General features: G+C 41.7%; 2 protein-coding genes across 3 annotated transcripts; both read left to right on the top strand.

Moving 5' to 3' along the window:
* Positions 1–2,276: 2,276 nt before the first annotated feature.
* On the top strand, positions 2,277–4,872 carry LOC126661202 (low affinity inorganic phosphate transporter 8-like). 2 transcript variants are annotated; one of them, XM_050355019.2, is made up of 2 exons: positions 2,277–3,178; positions 3,977–4,872. In XM_050355019.2, exons 1-2 carry the CDS (start codon positions 2,359–2,361, stop codon positions 4,780–4,782), a joined length of 1,626 nt encoding a protein of 541 aa, XP_050210976.1. In that variant the 5' UTR covers positions 2,277–2,358; the 3' UTR covers positions 4,783–4,872. The 2 variants fall into 2 exon arrangements, with proteins under 2 accessions (XP_050210976.1, XP_050210975.1); XM_050355018.2 differs by having other exon boundaries at positions 3,956–4,872.
* Positions 4,873–6,109: 1,237 nt separating this feature from the next.
* Positions 6,110–6,607, top strand: LOC126662098 (uncharacterized). The gene has a single exon (XM_050355985.1). It carries the CDS (start codon positions 6,110–6,112, stop codon positions 6,605–6,607), a length of 498 nt encoding a protein of 165 aa, XP_050211942.1.
* The last annotated feature ends 17,538 nt before the right edge of the window (positions 6,608–24,145 follow it).

Here is a 24,145-nt window from a genome sequence, read left to right as displayed (position 1 = left end):
TCTAACATAGGAGACATCCCACACAGAAAACTAAACAATATCAATCCAAACAATATGCAGATTATTCTAAGAAAGCAAGAGAAAGAGAGAGGACAAAATGTTGTAGATTAACTTATTCATTTTTTTTTTATTTTTTTTTGTACAATATGAAACTCAAAAAACCCTAACCGTCTCTCTCTTTTAAAAAACCTCTCAAACCCTAGTAAGTTTTCTTCTTCTTGTTCAAGTGATTTTTGGCCATTTTTGGCCAAAAATCACCTCACTAATCTCTCAAATTTAGTTTTTTTTCATAGTTTTTATCTTTAGTTTTTGAATAAAGTTTCTTTCTTGATCAATTTTTGGTCTAGATCTAGAAATTATTTTCTATCACAGTATTTTAATTGAGATTAGATCTAATTTAATCGAAATTAAGAGTAGTTTTTTTCATCTTTCGAGATGAAATTGTTTTTTGCGGTGCAAACGACTTGAATCTCTGAAACAATTATAGGCAGCATCTTACGACGGATTTCATCAAGTACATGTATGTTTTGCGTCAATATCGATGTTGTTTTTAATCTTTAAGAGAACAGATGTATCACAGTAGATGTGATCAGGCGTGCATTCGAAGTTAGACTTTCTTAGAACGTTCAATAAATTTAGATTTTATTATTAGATCTAGTTTTAGTCTACAAATTTGGGTAACCCTTGGTTGTTAGTTTAGTCCTAGTCGATAACTGTATTTTTACAGCTCTCATCATCTTTTCTAGAATAGTTAACTCAGTATGTTGAGAAACCGTTCATGTAGTTTTCGTTATTATTAATGAAAATTTTAGCCTTTTTTTAAAAAAAAAATTATTCATTTTTTTTGTTGAAAAAACTATAAGTCAACTGAATATAATTTATCATATTAATTTTTGAAATAAGTTTTTAGTGCCAGTCATGTAGATGAGGGAATACCAATTTAGCTTTATTACACATGTTTAAACAATTAAAAAAAATAAGACTTTAATTATATAAAAAAAAATAAGACTCATAATTCATAAATATAGAATGAGTATGTTAATAGAAGACTTTGAAGCAAATTTTACATGGATATAACCATGCACTTTTTATTTGTACATACTATATTATACTCACTAAGATTGAGTTTCAACTTTCAAATTTCACTTAAATTTAGAGGAATGCTAGCAATTGTTTTTTTAATAAATGTAATTAAATTTGGAATTTGTTGATAAATCATTTGAGATATTAGAGAAAATTAAATTTTACAAAATATCTTTTAAAATGCAAAATGGATTAACATTTTGTTACAACAGTTCTTGGCATGGAGAGCATTAAAAGTTATTCACGTTCAATTTCAAACTAAAATCTTTGAAATTGAAAGTCATTGCAAAATCAATTTCAATTAATGATTATAAATAATAATACAACAACTACCATTCTCTCAATTATTGCTTCTTAAATTAACAATTCTGACGGTGCAATCGGAGAAAGTTTTGCGATTTATTTTGGGCTCAACATAGTTCTCTGAGTTAATTGTGAAAAACAATGCTCTCTTTGTGATTCAGCAACTGGGTTTCCGATGAAACTCATCAGGTTTAGTCATTGACGATATTCTCAGTTTGATACCGCACTTTATTAGTATTGGTTTCGTTTTTACTTTTATAAATAACAACAAAACAGTTCATGCTTCAAATAATGGGCATTGTTTGTATATTTTTGAGAAATTGGTAATTATGAAGGATGTTTTTAATTATGTATGTCTTTGTATTACCGAAGATATTGTTTCGATTGTATTGATAGAATATAAATGACGAAATAAAACTTCATGAAATGAAGATAAAAAAATAAAATAAATATTCTAAAAAATGAAACTACTATATAACACAAACAATTCTATCTTTATTGTTGAAACTTGAAAGATCGTGAATATATCTTTAATTTTTAATTTGTAATAAATTGAATTAAAAAAATAGTACTAAATTAATATGATACAATTAATTAGGTCAAGGGTAATTTCTCACTCCTAAGAAAAACAAGAAGAAACAAAGTTGAACATCTACATCCAGTTGAGCAAACATATGAACAACTATAACCAGACCACAACACTGAATATACTTTAAATAAACCCTAAAAAAATGTCATGCTTCCATTTCTTCTAAATCTTGAACCTAACGGCAATCTTGACTTCTTGTAAACGCCGTCAATCACAATGAGAATTTCTTGTTCATCAAAAATAATCTTCCAATTTGTTCATAACCAAGACAAAACCCTACTCTGCTATATTATATTATGGATTTTCCTGTCTGATAATCACTCAACTCAGCCCACTCGCCTTCTCAACTCAGTATCTGATCAGAATTACACTCCGTTTCAAACATGGCGGACGGAACCAAAGCCATCTTCTCCGCTCTCGACGGTGCAAAAACCCAAGTCTACCATTTCAAAGCCATTATAATCGCCGGTATGGGATTTTTCACCGACGCTTACGATCTCTTTTGCATAACCGCCGTTACAAAGCTTTTAGGCCGTCTCTACTTTTATGACCCAACCCTAGCAAAACCTGCACCCGGTAAACTCCCGGATAACATCAATAACGCCGTTACTGGCGTTGCATTATGTGGAACCCTAGTTGGTCAGTTATTCTTCGGATGGCTCGGAGATAAACTCGGCCGGAAAAAAGTGTACGGGATTACACTTGTCACCATGGTTGGCTGTGCCCTAGCTTCTGGTTTGTCGTTTGGTTCTTCGGCTAACAGTGTTATAGCGACTCTATGTTTTTTCCGATTCTGGCTCGGTTTCGGAATCGGAGGTGATTATCCGCTGTCGGCTGTGATTATGTCGGAATATGCTAATCAGAAAACTAGAGGGGCGTTTATAGCGGCGGTTTTTGCCATGCAGGGGATGGGAATTTTGTTCGCCGGAGCGGTTTCCACCATTGTTTCTAAGATATTTATGGAAGCTTTTCCGGCTCCAGTTTTTGCTGCCAATCATGTGTTGTCTACTCAGCCACAAGCGGATTTTGCGTGGCGGCTTGTTCTGATGATCGGTGCAATTCCGGCGGCTTTGACGTTTTATTGGAGGATGAAAATGCCGGAAACTGCTCGGTATACTGCTTTGGTTGAAGGAAATCATAAGAAAGCTGCTGCAGATATGTCGAGAGTTCTTGAACATGACTTTCACATTGATGAAACTGCAGGTATAATTAACAATTTTAAAAAATTTAGCTAATTCAATTTTTAAATTAATCAAACTAACAGAATTAACCAATATATACTGTAGTTTTACATTTATTTTTTAAAAAAAATTAAGATATTTTTTATAATACTTAAATATCAATTTGTCCTTTAAATAAAAATATATGACTAAAAATTAACATTAAATTTATTTTTTAATAAGTTACATTAATGAAATTTAGTTATTTGATTAATAATAATCAATCCATTTAAACGTATAATGAATAAAAATTAATTTTTCTATGTCATAAAAATTCAGTTATTTGATTAAAAAATATAACTATTTCTTCTCTAAGGGTTAATTACTAATATTCTCATGTATTTATAATCGAATTATTGTTTTCTCATTACGTTTTAAAATATAACTATTTTTTTCAGTAATATTCTATTTTTTAACTATCATCCCTTCATATGAGAGGATTTTTTTTATTTTAAATATAAAAATCAAGAGAAAAAAAATGTGATTTTTAATATTCGAGGAAAGAAACCGTAGTTTAGATATAGAATCATGGGATAATTGTAATTAATCCTTGAACTAATTAATTAACCAACCAATGAACTATAATTTAAATGATATAAGCATTAAGTAAAAAAAAAACACTTAGATTATGGGTTCAATTTCTCGCATAAGCGTTTCACTTTTCAGATTATATAAAAAAAAAAAAATTAAACTGACCAATTTGATTCAACGTTCAAATAACTAATCACACTCTCTAATTATAAATCAATAATTCTATCAGGTGCCAAGGCGGATACTCCAGCCAATCCCACCGCCTCATACAAACTCTTCTCGTCAGAATTCTTCCGGCGACACGGCGTTCACCTCCTCGGCACAACCAGCACCTGGTTCATACTAGACATAGCCTTCTACAGTCTAAACCTAGCTCAAAAAGACATCTACCCAGCCAGTGGACTCATTAACAAAGCCTCCACCATGAACGCTTTACAAGAAATGTACCACCTCTCCAAAGCAATGACCATCATCGCCCTCCTCGCCACCGTCCCCGGCTACTGGTTCACCGTCTTCCTGATCGACAGAATCGGCCGGTACATCATCCAACTCGGCGGTTTCCTCCTCATGTCAATCTGCATGGCGATTCTCGGAATTCAGTATGGAAATCTCCGGGGAGAGAAGTCTAAGTGCCCGCCTGATTCTAAAAAGGATTACTGCGACGGAAATCCGATTCTGTTCGTTGTTTTATTCGGACTCACTCTTTTTTTCGCGAATTTTGGACCGAATAGTACGACTTTTATAGTTCCGGCGGAGCTTTTTCCGGCGAGGTTTAGGTCAACTTGTCATGGAATTTCGGCTGCTGCCGGAAAAGCTGGAGCTATTATTGGGGCGTTTATTGTACAGAGTTATACATTGGATGGGAAATCCGGGGAGATTAAAAAGGCGATCATCGGACTCGCGGTGGTTAACTTGTTCGGATTCTTCTTCTCTTTCTTGGTGCCGGAAACTAAAGGTAGGTCACTGGAGGAAATTTCCGGCGAAGATCAGGATATTGATAACCGCGCCGGTGATCAGAATGGGAGAAATTTTAATGGTACTTCTGAGATGATTTAATTGTTAATTACATAATTAATTATTACTTAAAAATAAGAGCAATATTGTTTGAGTGTAATTACTCAAAATTATATGTACTTGCGAGTATTTATTTATGGGCGTGTTCTTTATTTTTCTTCTTTGTAATGCGGTGTTTGCTGAATGACAATAAACTTGTACGTTGTTGTGCTATGAAATTGAAAAGTAATTAAGCTAATTAATTACATCAAGGTTAATAATATTATGAAAGTTTTGTTTGATTGTCAAGGTTAATTTTCTTGCTAATTTTATTGATAGATATTAGAATATGGTTAGTTCATGAAATAAAATAGTTATTTTATAAAAAAATAAAATAAAATAGTCATTATTTAGTTTTTGAAAAAAATACTTATGCATAATAACTATTTTATTTTTATATTTATTCCATTAGCCGAGCATAATTTTAATGTTTTAAGAGCCCAATCGGACCAACCGGTTCAATCGGAAAACGAGATTGTTTAATTTGGGATATTCAATCCTTTTTAAAATTGTTCATTTATGGCTAACTTTTAAAAAAAATCAATTTTAATTTAATTTTGACAAGTTTATTTTAATTGTAGCTAATAATTTTCATAATTTCGACATTTATAGTCTAATTTTTATAGATATCTTTCGACTGAAAATAATAATTAAATTTGATTATAAAATAAAAAGTTTTGGTTGTTTTAAACATAAATAGTTTGCTATAATTAAATGTACTAAATGCCATAATTGACGTTTTTTAAAAGGTTATGTCATAAATAAAAAGAATCGAAAAAATAGAAATTTATATCTCTCGATTTAATTCTTGCTAAAAATGTAACTATGATTCTAACTCTTTATATGGAAAAAACTGCGAGAATCGAGAAATATGTGATCTGGTTTAAACTATTTAAAGTTAAAATCGTCATGTTTTAACTATTTAAAGTTAAAATCATATTGACACATTAAGTTGACCATAACTTATATTATTGTGTCTGTACTTATTAATTTATTTGATTTGTCATTTTGATGTGAAAACGAATAAAGCAAAATTTTTATTCTGGGTGTCACATCATTAAAAGCGGCTGGATTTTATAGAAAACTGATATGAAACAAATAATATAAATTATGGTACCGAAAATATACAAATTAAAAGTTGAGTACTAGTAGGATATAAGGTATAAAGATTGGCTATCATTTTGGCTAATAACCCTATGTTTGCACCAGGTTTAGGACTGTTTTAACCCTAAATATGCAAAGGATTCTTATAAAAACGCAATAGATACTACAAAAACGTAATATTTCCAAACAAAATTCGATTGACTCACGCTCAAAAACCCTAAAAACAATGTCGAACTGGTTCGATCTTCACACCGATCTTCTAACGGAAATAGCCACAAGATTAAACTCCATTGAAGATTATATCAGATTCGGTGCAGTCTGCAAAACATGGCGATCAGTAGCAAGAACAAACAATTTCAACAAATTATGCGTAAATCAAAGCCCCTGGTTCATGCTCCAACACACCGGTCAGTTCTTCGCTCTCTCAAACCCTAAAGAAATCAGCATCAAATTTCAAACACAGATGCGATATTTGAAGCAATTATGCGTGTCTTCAAAAGGTTGGATTTTCATGAATAAATGGAATATGAAAAATAAGAAAGACGATGATTTTATCAGCCTAGTCCATCCATTATCTTTATCTAAAATTCAACTCCCCAGTATGATCCGACACAAACCTATAAATCATACGATTGTTTATGTTTCGAAGGGTGTGTTATCGAGTAGCCCCGGTTCGAAATCGGATTTCAAAATTATGATTACTTGTGTATACTATGATAAGTGATGAATCACCAAACTAAATCCGAGCTTTAACGACCTGCACGCCACAAGCAAACAGAGGTCAGAAGGAACTCCGGTGGGGGTAACCGGACGTTCACTCCGACGCTCAAGTAAGGTTTTGAAGTAGAGGAAGAAGAAGAAGAGAAAAGAGTGTGTTTTCAGTAGAGAAAAAGAGAATTACCTAGGGTTTGTCCTTAAACCCTCTATTTATAGTTAGGGTTTAAGGACAAACCTGCCTTGCTGGCAGGCTGTGAGCCCAGTGGTCCCAGGAATCAGTTATGCTGACGTGGTAGAATATCCCTGCGGGTGGCACAGGTTGTTAGGTGTGTCAGAGGGAACATTCCTCACGTACCTGTCAGAAGATCTTCTGTGGTCCCAGGATCTGGTACACGGGTGGGCGCTCTTCGACAGGACCTCGGAGCCCGGATAACTTGGGAGTCAAGTTATCATGGTTCCTGTATTTGAGAGCAGCTCAGAGCTCGGGCCGGATGGCCTTCGGGCTTTCGGGCTCGGGAGCTCGGAGCTCGGCTTAGCTCTGACCTGGACATACTTCAGAGCTCGGGTGAGATTCTTGGTCCGACCTTATCAGGCATGATTGTCTCGGATGATGTTTGAATTCCCATCGATCCGGTGACCCCCCAAGTCATGCGTTCTATGGTTTCAAGAAGGTCGGACATTGTTACCAGGTCGGTGAAATGCTTGACTTAGCGATGTTCGTTCCTGGCGAGGTTGCTTCGCCCCTACTAGATGTGCTACGTTATCACTAGTCCCCCCCCCCAGTGTGTCGGATATTTATGTCCGAGATGGTAGTTTTATCCGAGTTATTAGGTCACGTGATTCTGGGTGTACTTACTTTGTTTTTGGGTGATCTCTGACACCGAGCCGCTTGTCAGGAAGATGGGTGAGCTGATATGGCTATGTGAAAAGACCTGTCCTTTCGAGTTGGTGTGCATGACAGCTGTTTGGGTGGGTATCTTAAATGGCGGTTGTGCTTCAGCGCACGTCTCAGCCACGTGTTTAACAGTTATTGCTAGTGCAATTTTCTAGGAGACGTTATGAGTGGAAAGAGAGAGAAAAATTAAAGGCGTGTCCTTTCAGTTTCCCTCTCTTTTCAGGTATAAATTTAATTTTTCAAACATTTAGAAACTTTTTCATTTCTCTGTTTCTCTGAGTTAGACAATTAAAAACTTACAATTTCTCAGTTCATCGCCTTCTGAGTTTCTCTGTTTCTCTGAGTTTGAAGACCTTTTTGTTTGTTCTTCGCATCGTTGGGGAGATTTTGCTGGTTCTGTTAATCGAAGTTGTTCGCTGCTGTGTTCGTTTCTTCTTGCGAAGGATTTACTGTGCTCTGTTGTTTTCTCCAAGGATCATCTGTGCTATATACAAGTGAGTATTTCTGAGTTTTTGTTCTAGTTCTTTGTTTCCTTCAGTTTTGAATACGTGTTTGAATTTCTGTGTTCTTAGTGATAGGCCTCTGGTTGTGTGTTTGATTTTTGATTTCTGCCTTTGTAATTCTGATTTTGGATTTCTGAATCATAGAGAGAAAGAACTCCCATTGCGTTTTGTAGTCTGTTGATTTTCAAAGATGGATGAAACTTGTTCGTGTTTGCCTTGTTTTATGTGTTTCAGTACTGTGATTTGCTAGATCTTTTGTTGTTGATTTCCAGAAATTGAAATGCCTTGTTGTGTTTGAGTTTATGTTTTGCTTTGAGCGATGAGTTTCCAGAAATTCTGGAAATTCATTGTGATGTTCTTCATGTTCTGATGGTTTCACCCCTTAGGAACTCTGTCTTTGATCCATAATTTCGATTCTGCTATAAGTTTATCTAGTTTTTCTATTTGAAACTTGTCTCATCCGAGCTGGTTTCTGTGTCTATAGGTATGTCGGGTGAAACCTTAGATCATGAGGAGGGGAGGGGTTATGATGATCACGGTGTGGGCACAGACGAGCCGTCTACGGAGTTCGTAGTCGTTCGCCCTCTCCGAGGTAACACCCCGGATGTGGAAGAGACTGGGACCTCTCAACCTTTACCGGTCGAGAAAGGGAAAAAGAAGAGAAAAGCTCCCGAGGCCAGCGAGAAAAATGATGACCGTGATATCAAGGCCTCTCGGTGCACCCGGGGTTTTCTGAGAGCAGTACGGGAAACGTTCGGTATTCCTGTCGAATACGAGCTGTCTTTGGTGCCCGAGGGGCAAAAGCTGAATGACGTGCCTCCTGCGAACACCATCATGCTGACCCTGGAGCATTTACAGTCTGGGATCCGGTTTCCCCTGCGCGAGGACTACAAGCAGCTGAGCCGGTACTTCGAGGTTCCCCTGTCTCAGATTCACCCTAATGGGGTTCGACACTTCTCTTGCTTCTTGAAGCTCTGCGAGAAGACCGGGGTGGTTCCCAGCATGAGGTTATTCTGCTGTTTATACCTCATGTCTCTGAAGGACCGGAACCACTTCGCGTACCTGCGGTTCCGGAGTGAAAGAAAAGCGGTTCCCGGGGGGTTGATCTCCGGAGTGATTGATTCGCTCCGGGATTTCAAAGAAGATTATTTCCAAATTACCCACCCTTCGGCCTTTGATGGGATGGGCACCTCGTGGGTGATCAAATGCTACAAGCCGGAGAAGTGGTTCCACATCCCGGGACCTCTAGAAGATAACGACATTGCGATCCTTCGGGATGATGCCCCTCCGGGGAAGAAAGCACAAGCTGATGACTTGTGTCCGAAGCTTGTTTTTGACTACTGGAAGAATTCAGTGCCCGGTGCTGGGGGTTTGTTTTTGTCCTCGTCATGTTGTGTTTGTTACTTTTTGTTGTTTGTGTGTTGTTTGTTTTTGTTCCTGTTTTAAATTTGGGATTTTTGTGTTTTTGCAGTGGAGAGCCTCGATTTAGGAAAACTTGCTGGGAAGAAACGCAAGAGGCCGGCGAGCCAAAATGTTACACCGGCACCTCCTCCTCTCCCCAAGGCTGCCGAGGTTCCCAAGTCTCCTGCTGCCGAGGCGCCTGCTGCTAAGGGCGCTCCTGAAGAACCCTTGCAGGGTATGGACGCTGTTCCTCTCCGGGTTCGTTTGCCGGAGGGAATCGAGGTGCCGGCGGGTGCCCAACCTGTTGGGGACATTCCGTTCGTCAACTTAGACTCCACCGAGACGGTGGATGGCCCAGGTCGGGAGAAGGCTGGTCCAGAAGGAGCAGCTCCTGCGGCTGCTGGCCAGAGTTCTCGGGCTCCCGCAAACCGAGCACCGGACCATCCCGAGATTTCTTCGGGGTCGAGCACTACTGCTCCTAGTCCTCAGACCATTACTCGCGCGAGCTTCGCCGAGTGGGTTAGCAGGCACAATGATGGTTTGCCTGCAACCTTGAATGAGCTGGCCATCGCTGGAGATGTTGCTCGGGTCACAACAATGCCCGCCGACAAGGAGCATTACAAAACGTTTAAGCCTGAGAATTTATGGGCGGTGATTTCGTCCTTCTGCCTCCAGGTAAATGCCTTGCGTTTTTCATTTGTGTTTATCATGTTTTTTGTTATATGTGTTCTTTTCTGATTTGGGATGCTTTTCCCTCTCTTTTCTCAGGCTTCCCAGATGTCGTATATGGCAGATCAAAACCAGAGCCGGATGGAGGTTGATCTTACCTTGGCCAAAAATCTTCTACTGACTGAGCAGAGGAAAGCCCGGGAGGCCGGAAGACGAGCGACCGAGGCGGAAAAGAAGGCCTCTGAGGGGGCTGCTTTGGTTGCGACCTTGGAGTCTCAGCTGAAGAGCTCTGAGGATCGCCGGGCTGAGGACCTCGGTGTGTTGGAGAAGCTCCGAGCCGAGGTGGCTCAACTTGAAAATGAAAAAACCTCGGCTCGTGAGGACTTTTCGAAGCAGCTAGCAGACCTGACTACCCGGAATGAGCTGGCTTCGAAGGGTCTTCGGGAGACTGTGTCTGATCAGAAGAAAAAGATCGCCGAGGTCACGAAGCGGGCGGAAGAGGCTGAGGCCCAAGTTAAAGACGTCATAGGTCGGGAAGAGAAGATCTACGAAGACTTCCGCCGAATTCTATATGTGAGCGAAGTGCAGGTGGGCGAGTATGTCCGTGGACGTTTCGGAGCCGACCTCGACGTATCCGACTTTGTGCTGGATGTCGAGGAGTTGGGACGTCGAGCAAAGGAGCTTCCCAAGGATTATGATGGTCTTGCCGAGGTTGAAGATTATTTGGTTGATGGCCAAGATCCGGGCACCAACCCTTCTTAGATAGTCTTTATCATTTTTCTTGCCTTGTATATATTTTTGGAACAGTGTTTTCTTCTTTGTACTTTTTTTTTTTTGAATATTGAGCCTGGAGCTCTTTTATGAGATTTGAACATCTTCTTTATATGTGCTTTCCTGAATGAATGTTTCCTGTGAACATTGGTGTTGTTTTTTTTTTTTTTTTTTTCTGAGTGAAGTTTTCCTTTATTTTGTAATGTTGAGCTCCGAGCTCCTTTGTTATACTTTGAATATTTTTGCAAAGTTTGGTCACTTTGGCCTTAGTATATATATCTTGTTTTTTACCTGCCGGTTTGCCTGTTATCTTTCTGAATGAAGTTTTTCATGGCTAACTTAGCTTAGTTTCCGAGCTGACTCCAGTAGTGTGGACTTTTTCTAGCCTCTTGTTTTCATATGTTGGTTCTTGACTTAGGCGTGGGATTAAAAAATACTAGGATAGGTTCTTAGTTATTCATAGACCAAGTTTAAGCAAGTTGCTCGGCGTGGATAGCCTATTGTCTTGGGACAACCCGGAGTCGTTGTTGCTCGGGGTCGAGAATTGCTTGTAGTACGTTGGTGGCATCTAGCCCACTGGTGGCATAAAGCCCGCTGGTGGCACATAGCCCGTAGATGGCACATAGCCCGCTGGTGGCACATAGCCCGTAGATGGCACATAGCCCGCTGGTGGCACATAGCCCGCTGGTGGCACATAGCCCGTAGATGGCACATAGCCCGCTGGTGGCACATAGCCCGTAGATGGCACATAGCCCGCTGGTGGCACATAGCCCGTAGATGGCACATAGCCCGCTGGTGGCACATAGCCCGCTGGTGGCACATAGCCCGTAGATGGCACATAGCCCGCTGGTGGCACATAGCCCGCTGGTGGCACATAGCCCGTAGATGGCACATAGCCCGTGGATTTTTTACCGAGTAGAGTGCTCGGGTTTTGGAAAAGACATGAATTCTTTTTAATCTTTTTTATTCATTGAGGGGAAAAACTTATGTTTGAGTTTTACAAAAGCCTAACTCAAACATAAGTGAAAAAACCCCTAGGTACCTCGAAAATAAAAACAAGTAACTACTGATAGTATTTCCGAAGAACCTGGGAGTTCCAAGTTCTTGGGAGCACTCTGCCCGACATGTGCGCTATCTTGTAAGCTCCTGCTCGTCCGACCTCAGTGACCCGATAGGGGCCCTCCCAGTTAGGTTCGAGCTTTCCCACTCCAGCATTTCCCTTAGCAATGTCTGCCCGTCGTAGGACCAGATCGCCGACTTGGAAACTCAAGGGTTTAGCTCTCTTGTTATGATACTTAGCCATTCTTTGCTTGTATGCTTCGATTCTTAGCGCTGCCTGCTCTCTTCGCTCTTCCAGCAGGTCTAAGCATAGTTTCTGTTCTTCCTCGTTCTTAGCCTCATTGAAGAACTGGACCCTTAGAGTTGGCATCCCGATTTCCACCGGTATCATTGCCTCGCACCCATATGTTAAAGAAAATGGGGTGTCTCCTGTGCCTGCCCTTGGCGTGGTTCTGTAAGCCCATATGACCTTCGGTAGCTCTTCCAGCCACTGTCTATCGAACTCCCCTAGCCTGGCCTTGAGCCCTTTTAGGATCGTCCGGTTGGTTACTTCGGTCATCCCATTGCTCTGCGGGTGAACTACTGAAGTGAAACGCAGGTCAATGTGCAAGTCGTTGCAAAATTCTTTGAAGGCTCGACAGTTGAACTGTTTTCCGTTGTCAGTTACCAACGCTCTGGGTATACCGAAACGGCACACAATTTGCCTCCAGAAGAAATCCCGGATCCGAGCTTCTGTGATGGTGCTCACTGCCTCTACCTCGAGCCACTTTGTGAAGTGATCTACTGCCACTATCAAGAACTTTTTCTGCCCCGTGGTTGGCGTGAAAGGACCCAGGATGTCAATTCCCCACGTTGCAAATGGCCAAGGACTGGTAATAGGACACTGCTCTGTAGTAGGAGCATGTCGGATATTCTGGTGTCTCTGGCAGTTTTCACATTTCTTTACTATCTCCTCTGCTTGCCTGACCATCAGGGGCCAGTAGTAGCCCTGCAACACTGCTTTCTTGGCCAGCATGCGAGGAGCTATGTGTGCCCCACAAATACCCTCATGTATCTCTCTCAACACATACTCTCCTTCCTCAGCTGTCAAGCATCTCGACCACGGGTGGGTGAATGACTTTCTGTACAAGACTCCGTCGAGGAACGCATAGTACGGAGCTTGTCGCAAGATTTTGTAGGCTTTATCTCTGTTTTCTGGTAGAGTTCCATCCATCAGGTAGTGGGCTATACCTTGCATCCAGTTTTCCAAAGGCTGAGTTAGAAAGATGGTTTCATAGTTGTCGATACTGGAATGCTTTTGAACAGAGAAATGGACTCCTGGTATCTTTTCGTTCACTGTTGCTGCTTTGGCTAGTACATCAGCCTCTTGATTTTCCAAACGAGGAACTTGCTCTATCACCCATTTTCCTCCGAGCTCCTGAATCTTGTTCAAGAAGAACTTGACTCTGTCCACGTATTTCCTCATTTCCGAATCTCGAGCTTCAAAAGTACCCAGGGTTTGACAAACGACTAACTGAGAATCACTCCTTACTGTTACATGCTCGGCTTTGACCACGTTTACCATTCTCAATCCGATCAACAGAGCCTCATATTCCGCGACATTGTTGGATGCCGGGAAATCAAATTTTACCGAGCTTCGGAGTGTGACTCCGTGGGGGCCTTTCAAGACTACGCCTGCCCCGGATCCTTCCAGATTCGATGCCCCGTCGACTTCTAAGACCCACCATAGAAGTTGTTCATCAGGTTCTTCAGGTTGGTCGCTTGCAGTGGTTTCAGCTATGAAATCTGCCAATACTTGTGCTTTCAGAGCCGGTCTTGGTTCATACCGGATGTCATATCTGTAAAGGAATTGATTTGGAAGATTTTCCCTTGCTCTTTGTATTATTGCTTATGCTCAATATATACAGTACATTGCAACAAGTTGTTGTTGCAGAGAAGTGTTGTTACATGAGAAGACTTCTATAACATACTAACTAATTATAAGATAGAAACACTATAATCTAGGAAGCTATACATCTTTATCGTTTACAGCCTCCCTCAAGCCAATGATGGGTGAGGAAGCAAACGTAGCTTGCTGCGAAAAAATTCAAACTGTCTCACACTCAATGGCTTGGTCATAATGTCAGCAATTTGGTCAGCTGTGGAGATAAATTGAACCTGCAAATTCCCAGATGAGACTTGTTCACGAACAAAGTGAAAATCAAGAGCAATATGTTTAGTTCTAGCGTGCATCACCGGATTGGAACTCAAATATATAGCACCAATATTATCACACCATAGAATAGGCTTAGAAGATGAAGAAATCCCAAGTTCTTGCAATAATGATTGAATCCATAATAATTCAGAAGTTGTATTTGCAAGAGCTTTGTATTCACTTTCTGTTGAAGAGCGAGCAATAGTTTGTTGCTTCTTTGCCGTCCATGAGATTAACGATTTTCCGAAGTAAATAGCATAACCATTTGTTGACCGACGATCATCCGGACATCCACCCCAATCACTATCAGAAAAACATTGTAATTGTGTGGAAGAGTCAGGTGCAAAGAACAGCCCGTGAGATGGTGTATGACAAAGATATCGAAGAACTCTTTTAACAGCAGTCCAATGAACATCAGTTGGTTGATGCATGAATTGACAGAGCTTGTTAACAGCAAACGAAATATCTGGTCTCGTCATTGTTAGATATTGAAGTGCTCCAACTGTTTGCCGATATTGTTCGCCATCATGAAGGATAGAGCCTGTTTGCTTTGACAGAGAAGGAGTGGTAGCCATGGGTGTTGAACACGGTTTTGAATTGGTCATTCCTGTTTTGCATAGCAGATCAACAATATATTTTTGTTGATTCATAAGTAAACCATTATCAACGCAATGAACCTCCAGACCCAAAAAATAAGAAAGCGTTCCCATATCTTTTACTGGAAATTCACGTTGTAATGCACAAACAAATTGAGCAATTGCCTTCGAAGATGAACCTGTAACAATAATGTCGTCAACATAAACTAAGACAAATAATTTATGAGAACCATGATTGCAAATAAATAGTGAGGAATCAGCTTTGGAAGATAGAAATCCCAATGTGGTGAGAAAAGTTCCTAATCGGTGAAACCATGCTCTCGGAGCCTGTTTGAGCCCATATAACGACCGATTTAATTTGCAGACCATCTCTGGATTGTTCACATCAATGAATCCCTGAGGTTGGGACATGTAGACGTCTTCTGATAAAATGCCATGCAAAAATGCATTTGAAACATCAAGCTGCTGTAATGTCCATCCATTTGAAACAGCATATGCAATAACTGTGCGTATAGTAGTTGCTTTGACAACAGGGCTGAATGTCTCATGGTAATCAATTCCAGATTGTTGATTATATCCCTTGGCAACCAAACGAGCTTTGTAACGAGCGACAGTTCCATCTGGGTTACGTTTAATCCGATAGACCCATTTGTTACCAACTATATTCTTATCAACCGGTTTCGGTACCAACGTCCAAGTTTGGTTATGAATAAGAGCAGAGATCTCCTCGGACATTGCATTCATCCATTTTGAATAATTTTTGGCTTTTGTAAAATTCGGTGGTTCCATCTCAAGATAATTTGGAGAAGAAATTGTTAAATTTGTTTGTCTTTTGTGCATTGTAGAAGGGCGAAGCTCCATGGAATGTGTTCGGATAGGTGAAATTTGAGGTTTGGTGTTTATGGTATAAGTACGTGAGATTTGGTTGTTGGGGATAGAAGAGAAGTTACTTAAATCAACAACTAAATTTAGACCAGAATTAGCAGTGTTATTCGGGAATGTGTTGGTTGGAACAGAAATAGGTGATGAAGTGGACAAAAGGAGAAGATAAGTGTGAAGGAATAGAAGCAATTCCAGGTTGGAAGTTGCGTGTAGAAGTGGGAGAAGAGATACCAGTAGTAGGATTAGACTGGACTGTTGGAGATAAAATTGAATTGTTGTCAAGAGTTGGAAAGGGAACAAATTGTGTGTTACGTGATTGAGAAGGTAAATTAGTAGATGGGGGAGATTGAAATGAAGAAGTAAAGGGAAAGTTAGGATAAAGATGAGAAGAATTACCTGGAATAGAGCTTGAGCAGAGATAATTATTGGAAAGCTGTAGCCATGGTTCCCGTTGCACATTGGAAGCTGCTGTTACTGAATTAGTCAAACTCTTATAAGGAAATCTACATTCATGAAACTTAACATGACGTGCAATATAAATTCGACCTGTCGAGATATTAAGACACCGACTACCTAAATGATCATTGGATGGCCCAAGATAAACACATTCCTGTGATCGAAAATCAAATTTATGATTGTTATACGGACGTAAAAGAGGAAAGACACTACAACCAAAAAATTTTAGAGATGAAAAATCTGGAGATTTTTGAAACAATTTTAAGAAAGGTGAAGAACCATTTAAAACTGATGATGGGAGATAATTAATTAAATTAACAGCAGTATCAAAAGCATAAGGCCAATATTTGAATGGAACGGAACTATGAGCCAATAATGTCAAACTAGTATCAACAACGTGACGTATTTTTCTTTCAGCAGTGCCATTTTGTTGGTGAGTATGAGGGCAAGCAATCCGATGTATAATTCCATGTTGTTTAAAATATGAACTTAATTTTTGAAACTCACCACCCCAATCGGATTGAAAACACTGAATTTTTTGTTGAAATTGGCGTTGAACATAGGCTTCAAATGAAAGATAAGTATTCATAACATCACTTTTATTTTTAAGAAAATAAATCCAGGTAAACCTGGTGAAATCATCAACAAACAAGATAAAGTACTTAAATCCTAAATTAGACAAGGTTGGGGAAGGTCCCCAAACATCAGAAAAAATTAATTGAAAAGGCCTAACACTAGAATGAGCAACAGGTGGTAATGAAAGTTGCGTCATTTTTCCTAAGCAACATGAGGAGCATGGTGTGGAGAATTTGGTAGAGGTAGATAAGCCATTATCCTTCAGAATTTTAGTAACTGTTCGAGATTGAGGATGTCCGAGACGGTTGTGCCAATCATCAAATGAACATTGAATAGCAACAGCAGCTTCCTTCACAGGGAATAATGGCAGCTCATATAATCCATTCTTACTCTTGCCCCGAAGAAGTTCTTTCTTGGTAACCTGATCCTTTATTATAAAATGAGAAGGCCAAAATTCAATATAGCAGTTGTTATCAATGCAAAACTTTTGAATAGATATTAATTGTTTTGAGATATGAGGAACATGAAGAACATTATTAAGCCGAAAATTATTAAAAGGAAGTAAACAAGTGCCAAAGTGAGATATTTGCAAACCTTGTCCATTACCAACTCGTAATTGATCCGTACCATGATAAGAACTAGCAGTATCAAGACTAGATAAATCAGGTGTTACGTGTTGATTAGACCCAGAGTCAAGGAGCCATGGCATCATTGAGGAATTCACTTGTTGATTCGGCATCATATACTGTTGGTGCTGCATATTCTGTTGATTCGGCATCACCTGATAAGAAGGGACGTACGCAACATTGGCTTGTGGAGGGAAGGGTGAAAAATGCGATGGGTTACGAGTTTGGTTGTTGTAGCGTGGCTGGTAGTTGCGATTGTCATTACGGTTGTAGTTGCGGCAGGTTTTTGCACTATGATTTTTCATGTTGCATAGTTGGCATGGTGGTCCCTTGTAGCGAGATCGAGATCGGTTAAAGTTGGGATTGAAGGTTGGTGATGTTGTAGGTGTGGGAAGAAGCGGGGGTTGTGAAGAAAAAGAGGGTTTAGCCGCATAATTAGCAACAGATATTGGTTGATTGCTTTTGAGTAATATTTCATGAGCGAGTAATTGACTGTGAAGCTCATTGAATGTGACAGGTTCGGGACGAAGATTTAGTGCTGTAATAATGGAGTGATACTCACTTCCAATGTTGCGATATACGATAGCATTGAATTCAGGAGGTGGGATGGAGCGTCCAGCAAGAGCGAGTTCATCGGCTAAAGATTTTGCCTTTTGAAGATATTGAGTGACGCCAAGATCGTTTTTCTTTAACTCTTGAAGCTCAATATTTAATTGGAGCTGTCTATTTTGAGAGATGGAACCGAAGGTGTGGGCAAGAGAATTCCATACAGCATGAGATGAAGTGAGGCCAGTAATATACGGGTAAATTTCTTCTGTCAAGGATGACAAAATCCAACATAAAAGCATCTGATCTTTTTGAAACCAGGAAGCGTATTCAGGATTTGGAAGGATCTGATTGTTTTCAGTTATTGTAGGAGATGGTGAGGGTGAAGAGCCATCAACAAAGGGCATAAGGTTTTGATAGTTAAGCAATGGGATAAATTGTGTTTTCCATGCTAGATAATTTTTGTGATTCAGTTTAATGGCAAAAGAATGATGAGCAGAAGAAGAAGGTGTAGAATTTGGATTGACAAGAACAAGTTGGGTATTTGAAGAATTAGCCATGGTGAGAATTTTGTTAGCTCTGATACCATGTAAAGGAATTGATTTGGAAGATTTTCCCTTGCTCTTTGTATTATTGCTTATGCTCAATATATACAGTACATTGCAACAAGTTGTTGTTGCAGAGAAGTGTTGTTACATGAGAAGACTTCTATAACATACTAACTAATTATAAGATAGAAACACTATAATCTAGGAAGCTATACATCTTTATCGTTTACAATATCCTCCCAGCTGGACCGACCAGCTGACCAACCGTCCCGACATCTCTGGCCTCTGCAGCGCCTTTCTCAGAGGTTGGTTCGTACGTACTACAATGATGTGAGCCTCGAAATATCTCCTTAGTTTTTCCGCCGCCACCTTCAATGCCAAAGCAAATTTCTCAATTTTTGGGTATCTGACCTCCGGGCCTTTCAAGACCCTGCTGAGGTAGTAAACCGGGGTTTGCAGACCCTTATCCTCCTTCACCAGGACTGCCGCTGCTGTCTCGTCATTCACCGAGAGATACAAGTATAAGATTTCCCCAGGCTCAGGTCTACCCAGCACCGGGGGCGTGCTGAGGTAAACCTTCAGCTCTTCAAAAGCCGTGTTACACTCCTCTGTCCACTTGAAATTCTTTGTGTTCTTCAGAATTTTGAAAAACGGCAAACATCGTTTGGCCGAGCAACTCATGAATCTGCCCAACGCCGTTACTCTCCCGTTCAACTTTTGTACCTCTTTCACCGAGCTGGGTGCTTTCATGTTCATTACTGCCTCGATCTTCTCCGGGTTGGCCTCAATGCCTTTCTCCGAGATGAGGTGCCCTAGAAATTTCCCAGAGCGGACTGCGAAAACACACTTTTCTGGATTTAGCTTAAGGTTAAAACCCTTCAGCTTTTCAAAAGTTTCTGCCAAATCCTGTGCGTGATCCTCGATCCCCTTAGATTTCACTACTATGTCATCCACATAAACCTCGACATTCTTGCCCAGTTGATCTTTAAAAACATGATTCATGAGTCTTTGATAGGTTGCCCCAGCATTTTTTAAACCAAAAGGCATCTTCTTGTAGCAATAGGTCCCCAGATCCGTTGTGAAAGCTGTTTTTTCTTCGTCATCTTTACTCATCGGGATCTGGTGATATCCCTGCGAAGCATCTAAGAAGGCATAGACCGCAAATCCGCACGTCGCGTCCACCAGTTGGTCAATGTTTGGCAGAGGAAAACTGTCCTTTGGGCAGGCATTGTTTAGATCAGTGAAATCTATACAAAGCCTCCATCTACCGTTGGACTTCTTGATCAAGACTACATTAGCCAGCCATTCAGGGTAGTCTACTTTCCTGATGAACCCGGCTTTCAAGAGCTTCTCCACTTCATCTCGGATAGCAATCTGTTTCTCTAGAGAGAAAGTTCTTTTCTTTTGCTTGACAGGCTTACATTTTGCATCCACGTTTAACTTGTGTGAGATGATCTTAGGGTCTACCCCCCCAATATCCTCTGGCTTGTTGGTAAACTCCTCCACATACTGTTTTATCCGAGCTATGATAGCTTCCCGGTGCTCGTCTGGCCAGTCTACCCCCAACTTTACATACATCTCGGATCCCTCTGTAAGTTCAATCGTTTCTAAGTTTTCTCGGGTTTTCTGAGCTTTTTTCTCTCTGATGAGCAGCTCGGGTGTATCGATGTTCATCGTTTCCACCGTGCTGCCCATAGTGGCCATGTAACATTGCCTGGACAGGGTTTGGTTTCCCCTGATAGTTATGACCTCGTTTTCCACTGGGATTTTCATCATCAAGTAACGAATACTAGTCACTGCACCTGTGCTATACAACATAGGTCTACCAAGAATACCATTATAAGCAAGAGGCATGTCAACTATCATGAACAGCGAACGTACCTTCCGTGTTGGTTCCGCCAGGATTCCCTCTGTTCCGTCCTCCTGAGGTATTTCGATGCCGAGCTCCAGATCCAGCTCGACCATGCCCTCTGGGGTGACCGGAGCTCCCCCCAGCCCCAGGAGAGGAATGTTCACAGGCTTGAGGTCAGTCTTGGATCCTCCCATTGTCAAAAAGACTGACAGAGTCAACAAGTTAACCGAGCTTCCATCGTCTACCAGCAATCGTTTTACCCATTTCGATCCAATGATGGCTGATACAATCAAAGCGTCTTCATGAGGAAAATCTACTCCTTTCGCATCCTCGGGCCCGAAAACAATGTTAGGCCATGGCGACCCAGTAGATACCGACATGACCATCTTTTGCTTTTTCTTTCTGCGCTTGCGACCATACTCGGACTCTGAGGTTCCTCCCGAGATTGTGTTAATTACCCCCGTGACTTGTGTTTTCTTTGATGGGGATTGGGCTTCCCTACTCCCCCCGGGCTCCGACCTGACCGAGTTGACCCTCGTATTTCCTCGGTCTTGACCCTCCTTGGCCACAACGAAATGTTGTAATCGCCCCTGGCAGACCAACTTGTCTATTTCACTTCGCAAACGTCCACATTCCTCTGTTTCGTGGCCATAACCATCATGAAAATCACAGAACTTGGATCGGTCTCCATCTTTCACTAGCCTCGGCGGGTAACGAATCTCTTCGTTGTTGTGCTTGATCCAGGATAGAATTTGTTCCCTCGGAGTATTGAGTGGTACATACTGTCTCGGCACTCCTGCTCGATCCACATATCCTTCCGTTCCTCCTCCAATACTGAAACTTGGCTTAGTACCAGGCCCCGCACTCGGCGGACTGGTTTGAGCATTGAATGGCTTGTTACCCCTGTACCCTGAAGTCTCATTCAGAGGTCGGTACCGATCTTGGCTACGGTTAGATCCCTGAGTATTCTGCGTTTTACTGGGAATCTGGCTAGCCGTCCCGTAAGACTTCCTCTGCCTTTCCTCGTCGAGATTGATATAATTCCAAGCCCTGTCCATCAACTCGGTGTAAGTGTCAACCGGGTTGGTGATCAAGCTGTCTCGGAAGACTTGCATGCTGGTGTTATCTTTCATAGCATCGATGGCGGTATCATCGTTCAAATCTTCTATCATGATCGCCTCGGCATTGAACCGAGCAATGTAAGCTTTTAAACTTTCTCCCGGTTTTTGAAAGCACTTCTTTAAATCACTGGATCTTTTCTTTCGTTCGATGCTCGGGGCAAAATGAGTTTTGAAAGCCATGGCGAGCTCCCTGAAACTGGTAATAGAGCCCTCCTTGAGGTTCTGGTACCATTTTTGCGCCGCATCACTCAACGTTGAAGGAAAAACTTTGCACACTGTGGCGTCCGAGACACTTTGAACTCCCATGGCAACCTGAAAGCAACTTAAATGAGTCATCGGGTCGGATTTACCGTTATATCTGTCAATGGGCGGATATTTAAACTTATCTGGAAATGGGTCATCCCATATAGCCTTTGACAGAGGGCTAGCAATGCCACAGGTAGTAAAAGGTCGAGATTCTGCCTTGTGCCCTTTATGCCTATCCAGCTCGGCCTGGACCAGACGAGTAACTTCGTCATGCAAAGTTTTCTGCTGCTGAGATGCGGCACCCGAGCTGTGAACACTCTCTGCCCCGTTTCTCCTGACCGGTGGGACTCCTGCCCTCGCGGTCCGCAGAGGATCTGCCTCCGGGTCTGGGTCTCCCCTCCCCAAACCAGCGTCTCCGCGCTGTGTCCCTGGTGGTAGATTCTCGTCTTGCACCCCCTCCCTTCGAGGAGGAGGAGGATCATTCCGACCTTCGTCTCTCAGAAAAGGGCGATCGTGCCGACCTTCGTCTCTCGGCAGATTAGTGTCACGATGATCTTCGCCTTTTGGTGCTTGATGCTCTGTGGGACCCCTAGGTCTGGATCGGGGATGATCGTTCCGACCTTCTTCTCTCGGAGGACGACCATCCTGAAACTCAGCAGCTCGAGGCGGTGGGGCCACAGGGGTGGCTGAGGGATTGTAATTGGGGTAATACTGGGACATGACTGCAAAATGCATCTGCTGGGCCTGGTGCAGTTGGCGAGCCATGTATTCCAAATATTCTTGAGCTTGTAAGACCGCCGGAGGTATATCCTGCCCAGGAGTTGTTCCTGTTCCCGTAGCCACCAGTGTAGCGTCTACCGGAAAATTGAGTTGAGTGGGAGACAAGGTATTGTGGAGGAAACTCTGAGGCACGGTAGTTCCTGGGGTTGTTAGGTGGGTGTGACTTGCATCTGAAGCAAAAGGGTTTGCTCTTGGATAGTTTTCCAACCCATGTAAAGGCACAAATCCAGCTCCACTGCCGGAGGCCCTGGATCCTCCCATCTGAGCATTCGCCGGAGGAGTTAAGCCAGTGATCACAGAGGACCGACCACTAGCTGAGACTCCACCAACCAAGTTAGCGTCGGTAACCGTAGTTCCCAGAGGATCTACCCTGTCCAAAACAGGATCATCAGCCATTGTTTCTTGTCAAGATCTGATCAGCAACGTCAAGAGAACCAGAGTAGAACAGGGGAATACAAACGACTTCCCACAGACGGCGCCAAGTGATGAATCACCAAACTAAATCCGAGCTTTAACGACCTGCACACCACAAGCAAACAGAGGTCAGAAGGAACTCCGGTGGGGGTCACCGGACGTTCACTCCGACGCTCAAGTAAGGTTTTGAAGTAGAGGAAGAAGAAGAAGAGAAAAGAGTGTGTTTTCAGTAGAGAAAAAGAGAATTACCTAGGGTTTGTCCTTAAACCCTCTATTTATAGTTAGGGTTTAAGGACAAACCTGCCTTGCTGGCAGGCTGTGAGTCCAGTGGTCCCAGGAATCAGTTATGCTGACGTGGTAGAATATCCCTGCGGGTGGCACAGGTTGTTAGGTGTGTCAGAGGGAACATTCCTCACGTACCTGTCAGAAGATCTTCTGTGGTCCCAGGATCTGGTACACGGGTGGGCGCTCTTCGACAGGACCTCGGAGCCCGGATAACTTGGGAGTCAAGTTATCATGGTTCCTGTATTTGAGAGCAGCTCAGAGCTCGGGCCGGATGGCCTTCGGGCTTTCGGGCTCGGGAGCTCGGAGCTCGGCTTAGCTCTGACCTGGACATACTTCAGAGCTCGGGTGAGATTCTTGGTCCGACCTTATCAGGCATGATTGTCTCGGATGATGTTTGAATTCCCATCGATCCGGTGACCCCCCAAGTCATGCGTTCTATGGTTTCAAGAAGGTCGGACATTGTTACCAGGTCGGTGAAATGCTTGACTTAGCGATGTTCGTTCCTGGCGAGGTTGCTTCGCCCCTACTAGATGTGCTACGTTATCAATAAGAGTTTAAAGTCTTATCGGAGTGGTATGTTGGCGTTTTATAACGACGGGGATTCCGAATGGACCGAAGTGAAACATTCGAGGGCTTGTATCGATGTTGTTCATTACAATGGAAGATTTTACGTGTACGATGATTCGCAGACAATTTCTGTCGTGGAGATCAATCGTTTTCGGGGTATTCATCTTCCGAGGGTGCCGATGAAAATAATAGTTTCTACTAGACTTTTCCGGGAAGTTACGGGGTGTGGGAATACATATATAAGGGGACATGAAACGTTCCCGAGATTTTATTTTGTCGAAACATCGTCCGCGTTGATGATAGTATTGTTGGAAGTAAATAGGGATTCTCCTTTCGGGTATCGTTTTCGAGTTTTCGAGGTGGGCGTGAGCAAATGTAGGATGAAAGAGGTTAGAAATTTAGGGAATAAAACTTTGTTTGTTGGACATGGCTTGTCGGTTTTGGTCGATCAAGGCCACGAGATTGAACGGAAATTCAAGTCGAATTCCATTTATTTTCTGGAGATTCCACCTTATATAAGTAAAAGAGGCGTTTACAATATTAAAGATGGAAGTGTTG

Source organism: Mercurialis annua, linkage group LG8, assembly GCF_937616625.2.
Source record: "Mercurialis annua linkage group LG8, ddMerAnnu1.2, whole genome shotgun sequence".
Lineage (NCBI taxonomy): Eukaryota > Viridiplantae > Streptophyta > Magnoliopsida > Malpighiales > Euphorbiaceae > Mercurialis > Mercurialis annua.
The sequence above is the reverse complement of the archived record's forward strand: the minus strand, read 5'-3'. Positions and strand labels throughout refer to the sequence as shown.